General features: G+C 37.4%; 1 protein-coding gene across 1 annotated transcript; it reads right to left on the bottom strand.

Moving 5' to 3' along the window:
* Positions 1-19807: 19807 nt before the first annotated feature.
* LOC100662814 (olfactory receptor 2AK2-like) lies at positions 19808-21379 on the bottom strand. Its single transcript, XM_010601896.3, has one exon. The coding sequence runs from the start codon at positions 21105-21107 to the stop codon at positions 20292-20294; it is 816 nt and encodes a 271-aa protein (XP_010600198.2). The 5' UTR covers positions 21108-21379; the 3' UTR covers positions 19808-20291.
* Positions 21380-22381: the final 1002 nt, after the last annotated feature.

Raw genomic sequence — 22381 nt, 5'->3', positions numbered from 1 at the left:
TAGGCATCACTATCCTCAAACCCCTTTAGCAGGTGGCTAGGTTTTTTTAGGTGGCTTGGGTGGAGCTTCAGCCCTCGGTTCCCCATTGCAGATCAGTGAGAGCTCTGTTTAATAGGTAGAGAGGTATCAGACCTTGAAAACTTGTCTTTCCACTGCTCCACTAAAACAATTATGGTCAGATCTCTATCAGAATTGCCTTTGCATTATAATAGCCACCTTGTTCCCTGTAGGGATGAAAGTCCAAGACTGTGGATCTCATATGCTTGGCTGGAGCTGGTTCTGTATTTTTATTCCAGTTTAGGGAAGACAGAAAAGTATTTTTTCCCCCTGGGTTGTTAGCTGCTGCTTCTCTCAGGCCAGGAGAATGGGCTAGGAAAAAAAAAAAAAAAAACCTGCAGAGCACTTCACTCCCTGGTCCAGGAAATTCCAATGTTAATGAAACCATCTGGGGCAGGGAGGGGAGGGATCAGATAGATAGGAGAGAGTAGGGTGGCAATATAGACAAAGTTACTTATCTTGCTTGGTGATGACTGTTTTATCTGAGATTCCCGAGGGGCATGTAGCCTGTGCACACTGGCTGGGTTGAGATTGCCCCCGAGGGTCAGGCTTGCTTCTCAAGAAGTCGTGATCAGCTCCTCTGCTCCTAGTCCAGAGCCCAGTGCCAAGGTTTTCTGGCTGGGACACCACACTCCAGGCTCCAAAAGCAGTCGCCGGTTCCTGTTGATTTCTCCTCCTGTCAGCCGCGTCTCTGTGCAGTCTGCATGCTGGCTGGGCCTCCCCCAAGGTTACTTCAGGGGGCTAGGGCTGTGTCCCTTGCTTGCGCAGTCTCAGGGATCTGTGCTCAGCTCCTCCGGGCTTAGTCCAAAGTCTGGCGCCAAGGTTTTCTGATTGGGATGTTGCCTCCAGGCTCCGAAAACAGTCACTGCTTCCCCGTGGTTGCTTGTTCTCTTGCCAGCCGCATCAGTGTGCAGCCTACTTGCACTGGCTGAGTCTCTACCAAGGTTACTCCAGGGGGTTAGGGGTTAGGGCTGTGCCCCGTGCTTGCCCGGTCTCAGTAAGCCACAATCAGCCCCACCTCTCTGGTGCCAGAGAACCGCAAGGGCTCGAGGCTGTGGTGCAAGATGCTGGTTCCAAAAGCAATCGCTGTTTCAGGGTGTGGTTTGTCGCTCCCCTTTCACTCAGGTCAACTCTTTAGTTCTGTGTTTGAATGGTCAGGGTTCGTAGAGTGTCATGTATGTGATTGATTCACTTGTTTTTCTGAGTCTTTGTTGCAAGAGGTATCCATGGTAGCTTCTACCTAGTCAGCAATCTTGACCCCACCTCCCACACTATTAGTTTTATATAGGTGTGTTCAATTTGTGATAATTCATTTTATAATTTCTGAAATTATTGTATATAAATCTTTTTTCTAAAATGTTTAATGTTTAATATAATTTAATATAATTCATCCTTTAGTAGATATTTATTTAAAAACATTATGTTAAGCCTTTAAATGTAGATGCCTATTTTAATGATGTAGATTAGAAATTTTGTGCAAACCTCCAGATAAGAGCAAGTTCTGAAAACCTTTAAAAATTTTAATGACAACAATAAACCAAAAAACCAGTCCTATTGTTATAGAGTCAATTCTGACTCACAGTGATCCTACAGAACACAGTAGAACTTCCCCATATGGCTTCCAAGGAGTGCCTCATGGATTCAAACTGCCGATCTTTTGGTTATGAGCTGTAGCTCTTAATAATTATGCCACCAGGATTTCAACAATAAAATATCATTAATGCATGCAACACAGGCCAAAATGTTTTTTAAAAAAATTACCTGAAAGTAGAAGATGGAAATTGTACATAAATCCATCTATTTCTGGGAAAAACTTACCAGAAACATTCTATTTTGTAGGAAAATATTGAAGTCATCAAGGATTTCAGTTTACTTGGATCTGTAAACAACACCCACAGAAGTAGCAATCAAGAAATCAAAAAATGCATTGCATTAAGCAAATCTGCTGCAAAAGACCTCTTTACAGGGTTAAAAAGCAAAGATGTCACCTTGAAGACAAAGGTGCACCTGACCTAAACCATGGTGTTTCTAATCAACTCATATGCATGCAAAAGCTGAACACTGAATAAGGAAGACCAAAGAGGAATTGATGCTTTTGAATTGTGGTGTTGGTGAAGAATACTGAATATACCATGGACTGCCACATGGACTCATCATCATGACACATTGCTAAAAAAGGAATCCTGTTTGTTAAAGTAGAAGGTCAGCATAAATGAGGGAAACTTTCCAAGATATGAATTGACACAGCATTTGCAACAATGGGCTCAAAAATACCAACAACGGTGAGGACGGTGTAGGACTGGGTTGCCTTTCATTCTGTTATACGTAAAATCACCATGATTTGGAACCAACTCTAAAGCAACTAAGAACAACACCCTCTTACTGAGACACCCTTTGGTTTTTTCATTGTGTACGTTCTCCCTCACTGCAATGAGTAATAAACTCAATTTAGTTCAACAGTGGGTATGTTTCTGGTGGTCAATAGCTGAAAATTTTTAACAAAAGCTCTGTCTTCCCCTTCCCAAAAGGTTATCACTCTGCTGAATTCTAATATTATAGCTTAGCTTTACCTAATACAGGTAAACAAAACAAAACAAAATAAATACAAAAATATGTTATCATAAAGAATCTATTATATTGTTTCCTCAAAATTATATTTGTGATTCATCCACATTTTTACATGAAGCTATAATTTTTATTTTCATTTTCTGCACAATATTCAGTAGAATGAATGTACAATGATGTAGTTATCCATTCTACAGTTGATGAACTTTTAAGCAGGTTCCTGTTTAGGGATAATACAAATGGTACTGAGGCATAATTGTGTATGTATTTTGGAGAATATTTATATGAATTTGGGGGATCTTTAGCTTAAAAAAATTATTATTATTTTTTTTTAGCTTAGGAGGGGCCCTGGTAGTGCAGTGGTTAAGAGCTCAGATTTCTAACCAAAAGGACAGCAGTTCGTATCTACCAGCCACTGCTTGAAACCTTATGGGGCAGTTCTACTGTGTCCTATAAGGTTGCCATGAGTTTAAATCCAACTCGACAGCAACAGGTTTTGTTTTTGCTTTTTTTTTTTTTTACCTTAAGAATGTAATTTCCAAGTCTTAGTGTATAAAATGTTCAATTTTCAATAGAATACCAAAACTGTACTCTAAAGTGATAATGCAACTGAGCAGTTAATAAGAATTTTATTTCTTTGCATCGGGACATTTATTATTCTTTTTTTTTAATTTAGCTCTGCTGAGTTTGAAATGGTAACGTGAATATGATTAAATTTCATTGGTGACTAATGAAATTGAGAAATTTAGACATATTTATTGACCATAATTTTGAGTAACTTTTGACATTTTTGTCCATTTTATTGGGATTTTGGACAGTTCCTTGTTAATTTGTAGTACTTTTATGAGCAAGCACTCATTACCTTATGATAGTCCAATTTATAATCTTTTCATTTATATTTAGTGCATGATTATCATGCTTAAGAATACTGTCTCTACTCCCAGGTCATGAAGATGTTTGCCAAGTTCTCTTCATGAAAATTTTTTGTCTTCACTTACATTTGTAGATCTACAATCCATATGCATTAAATTTTTTGTAACTTGTGAAAGAATAGCCAAGCCCCTTTTTTTCACTGAGCTAAAATTCACATAATATAAAATAAAGCATTTTAAACTGTGCAATTCAATGGCATTTAGTACATTGAGAATGTTGTGCAACTGCAACTTCTATTAGTACCAAAACATTTTCATCCCCCCTCCCCCCGCCAAATACCACTACCATTAAGCACACAGTCCCTATTCTTTCCTCCCCTCAGTCCCCGGAAAACGCCGGTTTTATTTTTTTTTTCTGTTTCTATGGATTTATGTTTTCTGGATATTTTATAAGGATCCCTTTTGGCATACTGGTTAAGTGCTCTGCTGTTAACCTAAATGTTGACAGTTCAAACTCACCAGGTGCTCCATGGGAGAAAGATGTGGCATTTGGCTTCCGTAAAGATTATGGGCTTAGAAACCCTATGTGGCATCTCTACTCTGTTCTATAAGGTCACTATGAGATGGGATAGACAACAGTGGTTTTTTGCTTGTTTGTTTTGAATATTTTATAAATGGCATCATACAATATGTGACCTTTTGTAGCTGGCCTCTTTCACTTAGTATAATTTTTTGATATTCATCCACATTGTAGCATGTATCAGTACTTTATTCTTTCTCTTGGGTGAAAAATATTACATTTTTATGCATGTTACATTTTTGTTTATCAGTTTGTTGATGAACATTTTGGTTGTTTCTGCATTTTGACCATTGTGATTAATTCTTCTAGAAACATTTTTGTACAGGCATTTGTTCAAGCATCTGTTTTCGATCATTTTGGGTATATACCTAAGAGTCAAATGGCTGGGTCATATGGTAATTCTAACGTGCTCTGGTTGCCTAGTGGTTAAGAGCTCAGCTGCCAACCAAAAAGATCTGCAGCTCATATCCAGCAGCCACTCCTTTCTCTTGTGTCTGTCAGTTTGTCATACTTTGAGGGCTCGCATACTGCTGTGATGCTGGAACTGATGCAACCGGTATTCAAACACCAGCATGATCACCATGGCAGACAGCGTTCAGCTTAACTTCCAGACTAAGAAAGACGAGGAAGAAGGACCTGGTGGTCCACTGTTGAAAAGAATTAGCCAGAGAAAACCTTGTGAATAGCAGTAGAACTTTGTCTGGTGTAGTCCCTGAAGATGAGCCCCTTTGTTGGAAGGCATTCAAATGATGACTGGGGAAGAGCTGCCTCCTCAAAGTAGAGTTGACCTTAATGACATAGATGGAGTCAAGCTTTCGGGACTTTCATTTGCTGATGTGGCACAACTCAAAATGAGAAGAAACAGATGCAAGCATCCATTAATAATCAGAATGTGGAATGTACAATGTATGAATCTAGGAAATTAGAAATCATCAAAGATGAATCAGAGCACAAAAACATGGATATCCTAGGCATAAACATGGAAATGGACTGGTACTGGCCATTTTGAATCAAACAATCACAAGGTCTGTTATGCCAGGAATGACAACTTGAAGAGGAATGGTGTTGCGTTCATCGTCAAAAAGAACACATCAAGATCTATCCTGAAGTACAGTGCTGTCAGTGATAGGATAATATCCACATGCCTACAAGGGAGGCCAGTTAATGCTATCATTAATCAATTTTGCACACCAACCACTAGGATCAAAGCTGAAGAAATTGAAGATTTTTACCAGCATCTGCAGTCTGAAATTGATCAAACATGCAATCAGAATGCACCGATAATTAGTGATGATTAGAATGTGAAAACTGAAAACAAAGAAGAAGGATCGGTAGTTAGAAAATATGACCTCGGTAATAGAAATGATGCCAGAGATAGCATGATAGAATTTTGCAAACCAACGACTTCTTCATTGCAAATACCTTTTTTCAACAACATAAATAGGGAGTTTACACATGGATTTAGCCAGATGGAATACAAAGAAATCATATCGACTACATGTGTGGGAAGAGAACATGGAAAAGCTCACTACCGTCAGTCAGAACAAGGCCAGGGGCCGGCTGCAGATCAGACCATTAATTGCTTATATGCAAGTTCAAGCTGAAGCTGATAAAAATTAGAACAAGTCCATGAGAGATAAAATAAGGCCTTAAGTATATAAAAAAATCCTACCTTAATTTAGAGACCATCTCAAGAATAGATTTGATATGTTGAATGCTAATGGTGGAAAAGCAGATGAGTAGTGCAATGACATCAAGGTCATCATACATGAAGAAAGCAAGAGGTCATTAAAAAGACAGGGAAGAAAGAAAAGACCAAAATGGATGTCAGAAGAAACTCTGAAACTTGCTCTTAAAAGTCGAGTAGCTAAAACAAAGTGAAAGAGATGATGAAGTCAAAGAGCTGGTCAGAAGATTTCAAAGGGTGGCTTGAGAAGACAAAGTAAAGTATTATAATGACATGCACAAAGAACAGGAATTAGAAAACCAAAATGGAAGAATAAGCTCAGCATTTCTGAAGCTGAAAGAACTGAAGAAAAAATTCAAGCTTTGAGTTGCAATATTGAAAGACTCTAAGAGGAAAATATTAAATGAGGCAGGTAGCATCAAAAGAAGATGGAAGGAATACACAGAATCACTATGCCAAAAAGAATTCGTCGAAGTTCAACCATTTAAGGAGGTAGCATATGACCAGGAACCGATGGTAATGAAGGAAGAAGAGCAAGCTGCACTGAAGGCATTGGTGAAAAACAAGGCTCCAGGAATTGATGGATAACTAATTGAGATGTTTCAAAAAAGGTATACAGCACTGGAAGTGCTCACTGGTTTATACCAAGAAATTTGGAAGACAGCTACCTGGCCAACTGACTGGAAGAGATCCATATTTATGCCTATCCCCAACATCACCAACATCCAGCCGAATACAGAAATTATTGAACGATATCATTAATATCACAGGCAAGTAAAATTTTGCTGAAGATCATTCAAAAGTGATTGCAGCACTACCAAAAAACCCACAAAACCTCTTGCCATTCAGTCAGTTCTGACTCATAGGGACCCTGCATTGACAGGGAATTGCCAGAAATTCCCTGGATTCGGAAGAGGAAGTGGAACAAAGGCTATATTGCTGATGTCAGATGGATGCTGCCTGAAAGCACAGAATGCCAGGAAGAAGTTTACTTGTGTTTTATTGACTCTGAAGAGGCATTTGAGTTTGTGGATTACAATAAATTGTGGATAACATTGCGAAGAATGGGAATTCCATAACAATTGTGCTCATGAGGAAACTGTACTTAGATAAAGAGACAGTCGTTCGAACACGAGGCGATACTACGTAGTTTAAAGTCAGAAAAGGTATGCTTCAGGGTTGTATCTTTTCACCATACTTATTCAGTTGGTATACCAAATAAAAAATCTCTAGACATTCATCCCTTGATAACATGTTCAAGGTAAGCAAGACAAAGTCTTGCCATCCTCACTTCTAAGGAGCAAACTGGCTGTACTTCCTCCAAGACAGTTTTGATTGTTCTTCTGACAATTCATGGGATATTCAATAGTCTTCATCAACACTGTAATTAAAGTGTGTCAATTCTTCTTGGGTCTTCCTTTTTCATTGTCCAGCATTTGCATGTATATGAAGCGACTGAAAATATTAAGGTTTAGTCCTCAAAGTGATAATTTGCTTTCAAACACTTTAAATTGCAGCAGATTTGCCCAAAGCAATAATAAAAAAAAAAAGCAATACATGGTTTGATTTCTTGACTCCTGCTTTCATGGGTGCTAACTGTTGATCCAAGTAAAATAAAATACTTGACAACTTCAGTATTTTCTCCGTTTGTCAGTTGTGAGGTTTTTTTTTTGTTTTGTTTTGTTTTTATGTTGATGTTTAATCCACGCTGAAGGCTGTAGTCTTTGATCTTCAGCATAAATGTCTCAAGATTACAGAATAGGGAGCTCTAGGCAGGTAGTTTGACTTTGTCGTATAGGGTCACTATGAGTCAGAAAGGGAAACACTGGTGGCATACTGGCAATTTGAATCCACCAGGCTCTCTTTGGAAACTCTATGAGGCAGTTCTACCCTGTCCTATTGGGTTGCTATGAGTCAGAATCGACTCAACGACAACAGGTTTTTTTTTTATGAGTTAGAATCAACTTGAGGACAAGCAACAATATGTTAGTTCTATGTTTAAACTTTTGAGGACACAACAAACTTTTTTTTTTTTCAAAGTGGCTGCACCATTTTACATTCCCACTAGAAATGAACAAGGGTTCAAATTTGCCCACATCCTTGCCAATACTAGTTCTCTTCTGTTTTATTATGTGTGTGTGTGTGTGTGCACGTGTGTGTGTGTTTTACCATCATAGTGGATGTGTGGTGGCATCTCATTGTGGCTTTGATTTGTGTTTGTTGAATGACTAATAATGTTATGTATCTTTTCATTTATGGCCATTCATATAACTCTTTGGACTATTCTCTATTGAAGTTCCCTGTTTAATTTATAATTGAATTATTGGTTTGGTTGTTACTGAGTTAAAAACAGGTCTTTAAATATTCTGGATATTAGAAAATATTGACAATAATTTCTCCCATTCTGTAGGTTGTCTTTTCACTTTCTTGATAACATCCTCATGTTCACAAAATAAATAAATAAGTAAATAATAAAACAGAAGTTTTTGATTTTTTTATGAAATAGCAGTTACCTATTTTTTTCTTTTTTGTTTGCTTGTGCTTAGGATGTGATATCTAAAAATCTATTGCCAAATCCAAGTTAATGAAGAATTTTTCTCTGTATTTTCTTCTTAGAGTTTTAGCTCTTAAATTTAGGTCTTTTGTAATTTGGAGAGGGAATGAATTGAATCTATAGATTGCATGTGTTTCTATTTCTTACATCTTCTTTAACTTTATTGATTAACTGCCGGGGGCCAGCCTCAGCAAAGAACAGGGTCACCAGAGGAGGGGTAGAGTTTGGCAAAAAAGAATGAGAGGTAGTGTGTCTTATATTTTCATTCTGCAGAAAAAGAAGCCTCTGCTCTTTATTTTTTACATGGTCTTTTATATCATAAGCTTACAAAAGCATAACATCGCATGATCAACAAAGGGGCAGTATAACATCATTTCCCAGAGACATAATTTTCCAAGTGACACATAGTACAGTTCTGCATGCACACACAAATACAATGAGTTTTTGTTTAGTTGATTTAAAGTAACAATTGACTTCATACTGCTTTACACTTATGCTTAATCTTGCAATACCTTCCACAGTTTTTATAACAATTAATCTTTTTGCAAAACCATTGCCACTTAGGCTTTGTCCATCTTGTCCAGGGTGGCCAAGTTCTTGAAGTCCAGCCACTTTGGGTTACATTATATTGTCCACGATTATGCCAAGGACAATTAGCCCAATCTCTATACCCAAAGACCAGTCAAGCGCAGCAGTGAGCGGGGTAGACGAGAAGGTTGACCTGTAATTGGCTGAGAAATTGGCTGAGAGAACTCACTGCCTTTTGTTTTTCCACTTTTATGGGATCATGTGTGGGTGGTGGTTTAATCACAAAAGGGCCTCGGTAAATACCAGGATTCCACCATCCTGTTTTTGTTTTCCATAGTTGAGCTATTCGTTCTCCCCCTAAGACAACTTCATGTTGATTCTCAGGTAATACACGGGCTGTCCCTATCCGGGATTTTACCAGGGGATTATGAGTAGGACGCCCCCCTCCAAAGGTTCCTAAATCTATAATGGAATTTTATGCTTATACATTCTGCTATACACAGGCTGAAAATGAAACAGAAACAGAACACAGATGACAGAGATATTCCTGACTTTTCAGGAATTCTTCGATGTTTATGCTGGGGGCAGTGGGTGCAGAGAGGCTGCCCTTGCAGCCTGGCTCCTCCTGACTTTTCAGGGATTCTTTGATGTTTATGCTGGGGGCAGTGGGTGCAGAGGGGCCGCCCTTGCAGCCTGGCTCCCAGCAATTAACATTTTCTAGTTTTCAGCATACAATTTTTTTCCCCACATCCTTAGTTACATGTTATTGTAAATGAAATTGTTTTCTGAATTTCTTTTTTGGATTTTCCATTGTTAGTATAGAAAAATACAACTCACTTTTATCCTCTGATCTTAAAGTCTGCAACTTTTTCAAATTGGTTTAGAAGTGCTAATAGTTGCTTTAAAAAAAATAATTCTTCAGAATAGTCTACATGTAGATATAGAGTCCCTGTGTGGTATACACAGTTAATGTGCTCAGCTGCTAACCAAAAATTCGGAGGTTTCAGTATACACAGAGGAGTCTCTGAAGAAAGACGTTGTGATCTGCTTCTGAAAAATCAGCCATGGAAAGCCTCGTGGAGCCTAGTTCTACTCTGACACACATGGGGTCACAATCACTTGGGTTTGACTCTACTATAACTGGTGGCTTTTTAAAAAATTTATATGTAGATAAAGCTATACCTATATTGCTATTGTTGTCTGTGCTGAATGTTCTTGTTAAAAGTTGCCATTTAGGAGGCAGAGCAATGATGGTGGCATCGTCAGTTGTTTCCTGTGGTCCCTGTAATACCAAAGACACAAAAAAACAAGTGAATACGTTATATATGATAGTCTGGGAGCCCTGAAATTAAGGGCAAAGTTGAAGAGTCACACTGAGTGGCAAGGGAAGGGAGAGACAGTTCAGAAGCAGCAAGGAGTTGCCAGGACTGACCTGGCGGGAACCAGCACTCTGCAGGCCGGATCTGCTGGCACAGTCATGGTGAGGTGAGCAGTGGTCCTGTGATGCATTTTCCACATCACGAGAGACCAAGTGGTGGAAAGTCCACTCATGCTTCCAGGGCTAGCAAAAAGCAATGCTCAATTGGCAAAAGCTAAGTACACACATCTAATCTACAGCATGAAAAAAAAAATACCCTTTTGGGAAAAACTATCTCCCATTTACCTGACCCCTGACTGCTCTGCACTGGGTCCTGAGCTGGCTTCAGTGATAGTTGCTTTTCCTGGACTGGAACTAGGATCTGCCGCATATCCTGACCTATTTTTCCAACTTTGGAGAAGAAACAAATTAACAAACAGGGAAAAAATAATCTGCTGGTTCCCCTAAACCAGGAACTCAGGGCAAAAACAGCTCCTTCGCATAGGCACAGGCATAAATGGTCCATGGACTTCTGAATGCCTTTCACCCCTGTGTTGACCTGTGTGGCCTCATTTCAACAGAATAGGCTCTCATTAGCACAGTACAACAGGTTATATACCTGAAATCTAACTTCAATTGTTTCAGCTATATGGTGGAGAGGCAGGTTCGTGATGCTTGACACCACTCTGCCTATTAATCAGGGTCCTCACCTACCCAAATCAGGGGCCTGAGGGCTGGTGGCTCCACCCACACCACCTAGCCACCCGTGACAGGAGTCCAAAGATAAGTCCTTACAGACAACAGACTTGGGTGCCCATACTCTGGATGCAATTGACCTGCTTAAGTGCTCTAGGGAACAGGGACACACTCTCCTCACAGACACTCAGGGGCAGTAGCCAGCCCCGTGCTTTGTTCAACGTGTGATCCCCTACTGAAGCCAGATACCTGGGCCTACGCCAATCACACCCGCTCATTTAAGACTGTAGATGAGAGCTTGCACCACACATGGTGACTGACTACCTGGACACCTGAGCTGAATCCATACAAGAAAAGTAAATGGACTCTTGGCCTCATATACCAGGTAACAGCTCTAACCACCTGGTACCAGAATTTTGGAGCTTCAAAGACACTAATAATTAAACTAGTTCACTAGAGCAGCTATTTGGCCATATTAAAAAAGACAAAACAAACAAACAAAACAACAAGAAGCTAGGACACCTTAAGCAGACGTAAAGTAAATGAATACAATAACTTATTGATGGCTCAGAGACAACAGTCAATATCAAGTCAAATAAAGAGGCAGACCATTATGGCTTCAACAAGCTCCCAAAAGAAAGAATAAAGAAATCCTCCAGATAAAGATAACTTCCTGGAATTACCAGTGGTAGAATACAAAAGATAAATATACAGAACTTTCAAGAGATCAGGAAGGAGATCAAGCAAAATGCAGAACAAGCCAAGCAATACACAGATGTAGCACTAGATGAATTTAAGATTAGAGAAGAGCATAATGACAAATGTAATAGGCTGCAAGAATTCATAGAGAGAGAGCAAAGAGAAATCCAGATTAGCAATAAAATTTCAGAATTAGACAACTCAATAGAAAGTAATAGGAGCAGAATAGAGGAAACAGAAGTCAGAACTAGTGAGACTGAAAATAAAGGACTTGAAACCACACCAACATATTTGAGGAAAATCAGATAAAAAAATTAAAAAAATGAAGAAATCCTAAGAATTATGTGGGACACTATCAAGAGAAATAACCTATGAGTGATTGCAGTACCAGAAAAAGGGGGAATGGCAGAAAATACAGAGAAAATTGTTGAAGATTTGTTGGCAGAAAATTTCCCTGATATCATGAAGGAAAAGAAGATATCTATCCAAGATGTTCATTGAACCCCACACAAGGTAGATCCCAAAAGAAGGTCACCAAGACATATTATAATCAAACTCTACAAACCAAAGATAAAGAGAGAATTTTAAAAGTGGCTAAGGATAAATCAAAAGCCACCTACAAAGGACAGTCAATAAGACTAAGCTCAGATTACTCAGCAGAAACCATGCAAGCAAGAAGGCAATGGGAAAACTTACATAAAACTTTGAAGGAAAAAAAATGCCCGCCAGGAGTTATATATCCAGCAAAACTGTCTCTCAAATCTGAAGGTGAAATTAGGACATTCCCAGATTAATAGAATTTTAGAGAATTTGCAAAAACCAAACCAAAATTATAAGAAATACTAAAGAGAGTCCTCTGGTTAGAAAATCAGTAACATCAGATAACAACTCAAGACTAGAACACAGGACAAAGCAACCAGATATCAACCCAGTTAGGAAAATCGCAAAAATAAATCAAAGCTAAAACACTAAAAACAGAGAAACAGAGAAGTCATTACACAAAAGAAGACAACATTAAATCAAAAAGAGAAACTAAAAAATGTATTCATAAATCTTTCATATGGAGAGGAAGTCAAGGCAATATAAAGAAAAGATTGGTTTAAACTTAGAAAAATAGGCGTAACATTAAGGTAATCACAAAGGAAACTAACAATCTTACACATCAAAAGAAAAACATAAAGACTTAGCAAATAAAAAAGCAACAACAAGGGAAAAGAGGAAAACACAATATATAAAGAAAAATGACTCAGCACAGAAAATTAGGTGGAAAAAAGAAACTGTCAACAACACACAAAAAAAGACATCAAAATAACAGCACTAAACTCATACCCATCAATAATTACACTGAATGTAAATGGATTACATGCACCAATAAAGAGACAGAGAGCGGTAGAATGGATAAGAAAATGATCCGTCTGTGTACTGCCTACAAGAAACACACCTTAGTCTTAAAGACACCAACAAACTAAAACTCAAAGGATGGAAAAAAGTACATGAAGCAAACAACAATCAAAAAGGAGCAGGAATGGCAATATTAATTTCTGACAAAATAGACTTTAAAGTAAAATTCACCACAAAGGATAAGGAAGGACACTATATAATGATTAAAGTGTCAATGTACCAGGAGGATATAACCATAATAAATATTTAACCACCCAATGAGTGTGCTCCAAAATACATAAAGCAAACTCTGACAGTATTGAAAAGAGAGATAGACAGCTCCACAATAACAGTAGGAAATTTCAACATACCACTTTCGGTGAAGGACAGAACATCCAGAAAGAAGCTCAATAAAGACATGGAAGATCTAAATGCCACAATCAGCCAATTTGACCTCACAGACATACACAAAACATTCCACCAACAGCAGCCAAGTATACTTTCTTTTCCAAGGCACGTGGAACATTCTCCAGAATAGACCACATATTAGGCCATAAAGCAAGCCTTATCAGGATGAAAACATAAAATTTTACAAAGCATCTTTTCTGACCATAGAGCCACAAAAGTAAAATCAATAAAAGAAAAACAAGGAAAAAAAAAAAAGAAAAGAAACATATGGAACTGAACAACACCTTGATCAAAAACTACTGGGTTATACAAGAAATTAAGGACAGAATAAAGAAATTCATAGAATCAAATGAGAATGAAAATAGTTCCTATGAGAACATTTGGGACACAACAAAAGCAGTGCTCAGAGGACAATTTATGGCAATAAACGCACACATCCAAAAAGAAGGTCCAAAATCAAAGAATCATACCTAGAACTTGAACAAATAAAAACAGAGCAGCGAAAGAAGCCTTTGGGCACAGAAAGAAAGCAAATAATAAAAATTAGATCAGAGCTAAATGAACTAGAGAACAGAAAAACAATTGACAGCATTAGCAAGACCAAAAGCTGGTTCTTTGAAAAGATCAACAAAATTGATAAACCACTGGCCAAACTGACAAAAAAAAAAGGGGGGGGGGGGAGAAAAGCAAATAACCCAAATAACAAATGAGATGGGTGATGTCACAACAGACCCAACTGAAATTAAAAGAATCATAACAGAATACTATGAAAAACTGTACTCTAACAAATTTGAAAACCTAGAGGAAATGGACAAATTTCTAGAAACTCACTACATACCTAAAACTAACACAAAGGTAGAACAACTAAATAAACCTATAACAAGAGAAAAGATTGAAAATGTAATTTAAAAACTCCCAACAACAAAAAAAAAAGCCTTGGCCCTGACGGCTTCCCTGGAGAATTCTACCAAACTTTCAGAGAACAGTTAACAGCATTACTGCTAAATGCATTTCAGAGCATAAAAAAGGATGAAATGCTCCAAAACTCATTTTATGAGGCAGCATAACTCTGATACCAAAAACAGGTAAAGACACCAAAAAAACGAAAATTGCAGACCAATGTCCCTCAGGAACACAGACTCAAAAATCCTCAACAAAATTCTAGCCAATAGAATTCAATAACAGATCAAAAAAAAAATAATTCAACATGACCAAGTGGGATTTATACCAGGGTTGCAAGAATACTTTAACATCAGAAAAATGATCAATGTAATCTGTCACCTAAATAAAACAAGAACCACATGATCTTATCAATTGATGCAGAAAAGGCATTTGGCAAAGTCCAACACCGATTCACGATAAAAACTCTCAGCAAAATGGGAATAGAAGGGAAATTCCTTAACCTAATAAAGGGCATATATACAAATTGAACAGCCAGCATCATCCTGAATGGAGAGAGTCCGAAAGCATTCCCCTTGAGTACGAGAACCAGACAAGGATGCCCTTTATCACCACCCTTATTCAACATCATGCTGGAGATCCTAGCCAGAGCAATTAGGCTAGAAAAAGAAAAAAAAAAGGCATCCAAATTGGTAAGGAAGAAGTAAAAGTGTCTCTCTTTGCAGATGATATGATCTTATACATAGAAGACCCTAAAGAATCTACAGTGAAACTACTGGAACTAATAGAATAATTTGGCAAAGTATCAGAATACAAGATAAACATACAAAACTTAGTAGGATTCCTTTACACCAACAAAGAGAACGTCAAATAGGAAATCACCAAATCAATACCATTTACGGTAGTCTCCAAGAAGATAAAATACTTAGGAATAAATCTAACCAGAGACTAAAAGACCTATACAAAGAAAACTACCAGACACTACTCCAAGAAACCAAAAGAGACCTACATACATGGGAAAACATACCTTGCTTGTGGATAGGAAGACTCAACATTGTGAAAATGTCTGTTCTACCCAAAGTGATCTACAGATACAATGCAATCCTGATCCAAATTCCAATGGCATTTTTTTAAATGAGATGGAAAAAAGAAAATCACCAACTTCTTACAGACACAGAAGATGCTCCAGATAAGCAAAGCACTACTGAAAAAGAAGAACAAAGTGGAAGGCCTCACACTACCTGATCTTAGACCCTGTTATACTGCCACAGTAGTCAAAACATCATGGTACTGGTACAACAACAGATACAGAGACAAATGGAACAGAATTGAGAATCCAGACATAAAGTCATCCACCTATGAGCAGCTGAAGTTTGACAAAGGCCCAAAGTCCATTAAATGAGGAAAAGACAGTCTCTTTAATAAACGGTGCTGGCAAACCTGCATATCCATCTGCAAAAAATGAAACAAGACCCATACTTCACACTATGCACAAAAACTAACTTAAAATGAATCAAAGATCTAAATATAAAGTCTAAAACAATAAAGATCATGGAAGAAAAGATAGGGACAACAGGACAACGCTAGGAGCTGTAATACATGGCATAAACAGTATACAAAACATTATTATCAATGCAGAAACACCAGAAGAGAAACTAGATAACTGGGAGCTCCTAAACATCAGACACTCATGCTCATCCAAAGTCTTCACCAAAAAAGTAAAAAGAAAACCTACAGACTGGGAAAAAATTTTTGGCTACGACAAATCTAATCAGTGTCTAATCTCTAAAAGCTATAAGATTCTGCAAAACATCAGCAACAAAAGACAAATAACCCAATTAAGAAATGGGTAAAGGATACGAACAGACACTTCACCAAAGAAGGCATTGAGGTCGCTAACAGATACCTGAGGAAATGCTCACAATCATTAGCCATTAGAGAAATGCAAATCAAAACTACGATGAGATATCATCGCACCACAACAAGGCTGGCATTAATCAAAAAAACACAAAATAATAAATGTAGGAGAGGTCGTGGAGAGACTGGAACACTTACACACTGCTGGTGGAAATGAAAAATGGTACAACCACTTTGGAAGTCAATTTGGTGCGTCCTTAAAAAACTGCAAATACAAGTACTGTATGATTCAGCAATCCCACTCCTTGGAATATATCCTAGAGAAATAAAAGCCCTCACATGAATAGATACATGCACACCCATGTTCACTGCAGCTCTGTTTACAATAGCAAAAAGGTTTCCACAACCAAGGCACCCATCAGTGGATGAATGCATAAACAAATTTGGTATATTCACACAATGGAATACTACACAACCATAAAGAACAATGATGAATCCATGAAATATCTCGTAACATGGAGGAATCTGGAAGGCATTATGGTGAGTGAAATTAGGTGGTGGCAAAATAACAAATATTGTATAAGATAACTATTATAAGAACTCAAGAAAAGTTTTTAACACAGAAGAAAATTTTCTTTTATGGTTACAAGGACGAGGAGGGAGGGAGAGGGGTGTTTACTAATTAGATAGTAGACGAGAATTACCTTAGGAGAAGAGAAGGACAACACACAATACGGGGGAAGTCAGCACAACCGGACTAAACCAAAAGCTAAGAAGTTTCCTGAATACAACCAAACATTTCGAGGGACACAGTAGCAGGGATGGGGGTCTGGGGACCATGGTTTCAGGGGACATCTAGGTCAATTGGCATAACAAAGTGTATTAAGAAAACGTTCTGCATCCCACTTTGGTGAGTGGTGTCTGGGGTCTTAAGTTAGGAAGCATCCATCTAAGATGCAACAATTGTGACAAAGAAGAATAAAGAACATTGAAGACACAAGGAAAATATGAGCCCAAGATACTGAAAGGGCAACATAAGCCAGAGACTCCATCAGCCTGAAACTGGAAGAACTAGAGTGTACCCAGCTACCACCAACAACTGCCTTGACAGGGAACACAACAGTGAACTCTGATTGGGCAGGAGAAAAGTGGGATGCAGACCTCAAATTCTAGTAAAAAGACCAGACTTAATGGTCTGACTGAGACTGGAGGGACCCCAGAGTTCATGGCCACCAGACTATCTGTTAGCCCAAAACTAAAATCATTACTGAAGTCAACTCTTCAGAGAAGGATTAGACAGGACTATAAGACATAAAATGATACTGGTGAGGAGTGTTCTTCTTAGCTCAAGTAGACACATGTGACTACATGGGCAGCTCTTGTCTGGAGGAAAGATGAGAGGAGTACAGGAGCTGGTTGAAATGACAGGGGAATACAGGGTGGAGAGAAGGAGTGTGCTGTCACATTGTAGGGAGAGAAACTAGGGTCACATAACAATGTGTGTATAAGTTTTTGTATGAGAAACTGTCTTGAATTGTAAACTTTCAGTTAAAGCACAATTTTTTTTTTTTAAAAAAAGAAAGCATGATTACAACCAAAAAAAAAAAGAAAGAAAACTAAAAATTCAAAAAGATGGTGGTAGTATAGGATATGAGCAGTCCCTGTATGGTGTGAACAGTTAACATGTTCACTGTTAACTGAGAGTTTGATTGGTTCCAGTCCACTCAGAGGCATCTCAGTAAATTGGATTGGTGATCAGCTTTGGAAAAATAAGCCACTGAAAACCTTATCAAATATAGCTCTACTCTGGCACACATGGGGTTTTCATGAGTTGGAATTTTTCAAGGGAAACTGGTGGTGGTGTTTTTTTTTTTTGTTTTGGTCGTAGGATACGCTGGAGCACTAAAGGTAGTTAAACAAATTATCTTTTTTTTCTTGGGTTGGATGGTGAACTTACAGGTGTACATTATATTATAACCAAACAAACTGACCAAAGTAAGGTATTCACAGAGCAATAAATGGATTTTGTCTTAAACCAAAAATCAGTGCTCCTAAAGGCCTTTACAAACCATTATTATTAAAATTATTGACAATGTATTAAAAAAAAAATCTTGGCAGTGATTATCTGAAATACATCACAGAAAATACATACTCCCTTCCAGTACCGTTATTCTTGCACTGTTTGAGTACTGGTTGGATTTTATTGTCATGGCTTATATCCAACTTTATATTTAGCACCAGGTAGCTTAGCAAGTCACCAGATTATTTATAATCAACAATTAGACTCTAAGAATTTCTCACGTATTGCTGAATGGAATAAAAAAAATAATTTATTTTTTATTTTTTTAAATGATTAAACCCACATTGTGATAACACATTTATAGCTACACATGTACCTAAAATATGACCAAGTAATTTCAATCTTAGTTATATATACAAGATAATTCAGTTAATATGTTCTCAAAAAACATTTGTACAGGAAGTTTTATGGCAGTTTTATTCATGATAGCCAAACATTTTCTGCATCAGAATAGAAACAATTGTTCAGGAGCCATACAGTGGAATGCAGCTTTGTAATATAAACGATAGAGTTACCGAGACACACAAAAATATGGTTAAATCTTTTAAATATGTTTACTAAAAGAAGCCAGACATCAAAGAGAACTTTTTTTCTGATTCCAAAGTTTCTACTCAATGGTGATGAGAAATAAGAGCTTCTATTTAATGGTGATAGAAGTCAGAATAATGACTGCATTTGTGGGGCCAAGAGGTCAAAGTGGAAGTAGCACAAGAGATGTCGAATGATGAAAATGCTCCACCCGTGGTTTCCCCCAAACTATAACGATGACAATTCCATACTTCCAGTTGTTTAGTCCAAGTCTTAGCCCAATTCTGAATGCCTCTTATTTCATAGCATTTCATATGCCATGTGTCCACAGAACTCAAATGTCTGCTTTCTCCCATTCTCCTGAATATGTCCAGTTTTTGTTCACCCACTAATATCACTTTGATCCAAGGCAATATTTTGTCTCAACTGGACTACTGCAATGGGCTCCTTGTGTTCACATCAATTCTATACTCACAACTCAGCAATGGTTGCCCAGCATTTTAGGTTAAAGGCCAGAATCCTCATACTGACCTAATTTACACTACACGTTCTGGCCCCATTACATCTACCTAATGCCTAAGTCTCACCAATTTACTCCTTGATCTTTTGTGCCAATGCTGGGCATGTTCACATCACAGGAAGTTCTCACTTGTCCTTTACTCCTCCCGGAACACTCCTCCTCAGATGTCCACTTGACTCTCTTCCTCAACTCCTTTTAGTCTTTGACAAAAGTCACATTCTTGGTTCTCCCTTCTCTATTTTACTTATAATTGCAAACATCTTTTGGTTTGCCTTTTCCAATTTTCCACTTAGTTTTTCTTCATGGCAATTAATACTTTTTGATATACTGTAAAATTTATGCAATAATATTATGTATTATCTTTCTCCTCACAATGAAATACAAACTTTAAGAGAGCAGACATTTATGTGAGTTTTATATTGCTCAATCCCGTATCACCAGTGCCTGTAACAGCATCACATACAAAGTGAAGGCATTAAAACTTCTGTTCAATGAATGAAAGAATGAGTGGATATATGAAATTTGCTTTATACTACAGTTTGGTCATCATATGTGTTTTCTAGATATTATGCATTATGTGATAAATTATATTTTCTATGCATTTTATTTCAGAAAATTAAAGAAGAAAAAATATTTGTTATGACATGGGAGTATTGTGTTTATAGGTACTAAATCTACTGCTTTAGAAGATAAACAACACAGATAATGGCAACCATTCTCTTGCTGATTTGGTAAATCAGTCCAGTTCCTATAGCAATGGTTTAGTTATTTCTGAAAAGAGGAGAAATGAAGGCATTTGTCTATTTATTTTGTAAACATTTCTTGGAGCTTACATCTCTCCAGACAGTAGGCTAGTCAAGGCATGTTGTTCAGTCTCAAACTATAAAGGGTTCCTAAAGTCATATTTTCTGTACAAATATCCATTATCCCAGCAATCTTTTCACAGCTCCCATGACCTCCTTATTCATCAGACTGTAGATAAATGGGTTCAGAAGAGGTATGATATGCTGTAAAATACTGCCACTACTTTTCTTCCTCAGGGTAATGCAAGGAGTGTGGTCTTGTATAGGTGGAGAGAACAGTCCCATAGAATAGGCTTGTCACAATCAGGTGAGAGGAACACATGGAGATGGCTTTTGTCTGCGCTTTACCGGAGACCATCTGGTAAACCGCAATAACCACCGGGGCATAAGAAGCCAGAATTACCATGACTGGTAGCAGCAGAATGATAAGGACACTAAATAGGACAGTGTACTCATACTGGGAGGGGTCCTTACACACCAGAGGTGTTAGAGATGGAATTTCACAGAAAAAGTGGTTAATGATCCGAGATCTACAGAATGGAAGTTGAAATACATACAGTGTATGTATTAAAGCATTGATAGAACCACTGGCCCAAGCACGTGTGACCATGGACAAACAGATCGTCTTGCTCATGAGCACAGGATAATGTAAAGGGTGACAGATGGCTACATATCTATCATAAGACATGAAACCAAGAAGAACTTCAGTTCCACCGAGGGTCAAAACCACAAAGGTTTGAATCTTACAACCTAAAAAAGTAATGGTCTTATTATTTGACAGAACGTTTGCTGCCATCTTGGGTACGGTGGTGGAGATGTACATCATGTCAGTGAAGGAGAGCTGACTGAGGAGGAAGTACATGGGAGTGTGGAAACGGGTGTCCAATCGGATGAGATGGATCAGTGTGATGTTCCCCATCAAAGTCACTGAGAAGAGGCCCATGATGGCAACAAAGAGGACAGTGTTCATTTGGCCGTATTGGAAAAAGCCAAGAAGTATAAACTCTGCTCCAAAAGTTTGATTTTCTGTCTTCATGGTTTAAATAAAAATAAAGCAGACAGTATCTGAAAATTCAATGTAAACAACATTGAATGTCCTTCAAAAGAAAACAAAATGATTACTAAATGCAGTAGAATTTCCTTGAATCGTTTTAGGTGACTATTTCTCCCCCCATTTCTATCCACTGAATCTGTGTCTGTTGAGCAATGGCCACTTTGAAAAAAAAAATGATAAATTTTTTTTTTTTTTTTTCACTTCTTACAGAATAAAAATATAATATGGACTTAAATATTTAGGTGATTTGCCAACATGAGTTTTTTCTCCCCTTTTAAATATCTTCCAGATGATAGATTGGAGATGTATTTACTTGGTATGAAAAAAAAAATCTTTTACTCCATTCATTTAAATAATTTAACATGACAGTGATGGTCAAATTTGGTATAACATTCTCACAAAAAGCATTTCTTCCTCCATTTTTCAATTTTGAAATTATATTGGCTATATATTACCATTTGTATGTCAGGAATATTACAGCTCTCATAAATGAATTGGTAGTTATTTCTATAATATCCTTAAGTGTATGTGGAAATTTGTTGCCCAGGCAGGCCCCCCCCCAAAAAAAAAATGCAGGACCTTAAGAAGGGCTAGAAAAAGAAACATTAAAATGTTAAGTTAGCAATTATTAATCTAAGTTTAACTCATGGAGCATGTCAAGAATGGCATTTTGAATTTGACTAGGCCCCTTTATACTAATAGGTGAAATTTACATTTAAACTGCACTTGGAAGAAATGACAGTAAATGTTATTATTTGCTCCTCAATCAAGATATGGAATCAAAAATTACTGATGCCCCATTAAAATTTGAAAGTTTTAGATAATTGTTATTATAAATATTGCTCAACAAAGTTGAGAAATTGAAATTATTTTCAATGAAAACTAGTCAGCTTTAATATAAAGTATGACAAATAAGAAAATTAATTGACAATGCCAACTGTTGATTATATACATGCAAATACAAATACAATTCTGGCATAAAGAATTCAATGATCTGTCATAAAGTTACATTTATTGTTAACTTGACTATACTTGGTCCAAGATGCAGTCACTTATGCTAAGCCCCACATCAGCAAACCAAACCTAGGTCTAGTTTCTGTAAATGCCTGACCTTCCCAGAAGCCAAAACGTGAGTTAACCAATTAAGATTTGCCTGCTGAGCTTATCCCAGTTCAAAGTGTTCCATTAATCCCATAGCTGTTAAAAATAAAATTTTTACAATATTAGATTTGTATAAGAACTTATAACCTGTAGAT

This window comes from Loxodonta africana, chromosome 16 (assembly GCF_030014295.1).
Source record: "Loxodonta africana isolate mLoxAfr1 chromosome 16, mLoxAfr1.hap2, whole genome shotgun sequence".
Taxonomy (NCBI): domain Eukaryota; kingdom Metazoa; phylum Chordata; class Mammalia; order Proboscidea; family Elephantidae; genus Loxodonta; species Loxodonta africana.
This window is presented reverse-complemented; position numbering and strand designations above follow the sequence as displayed.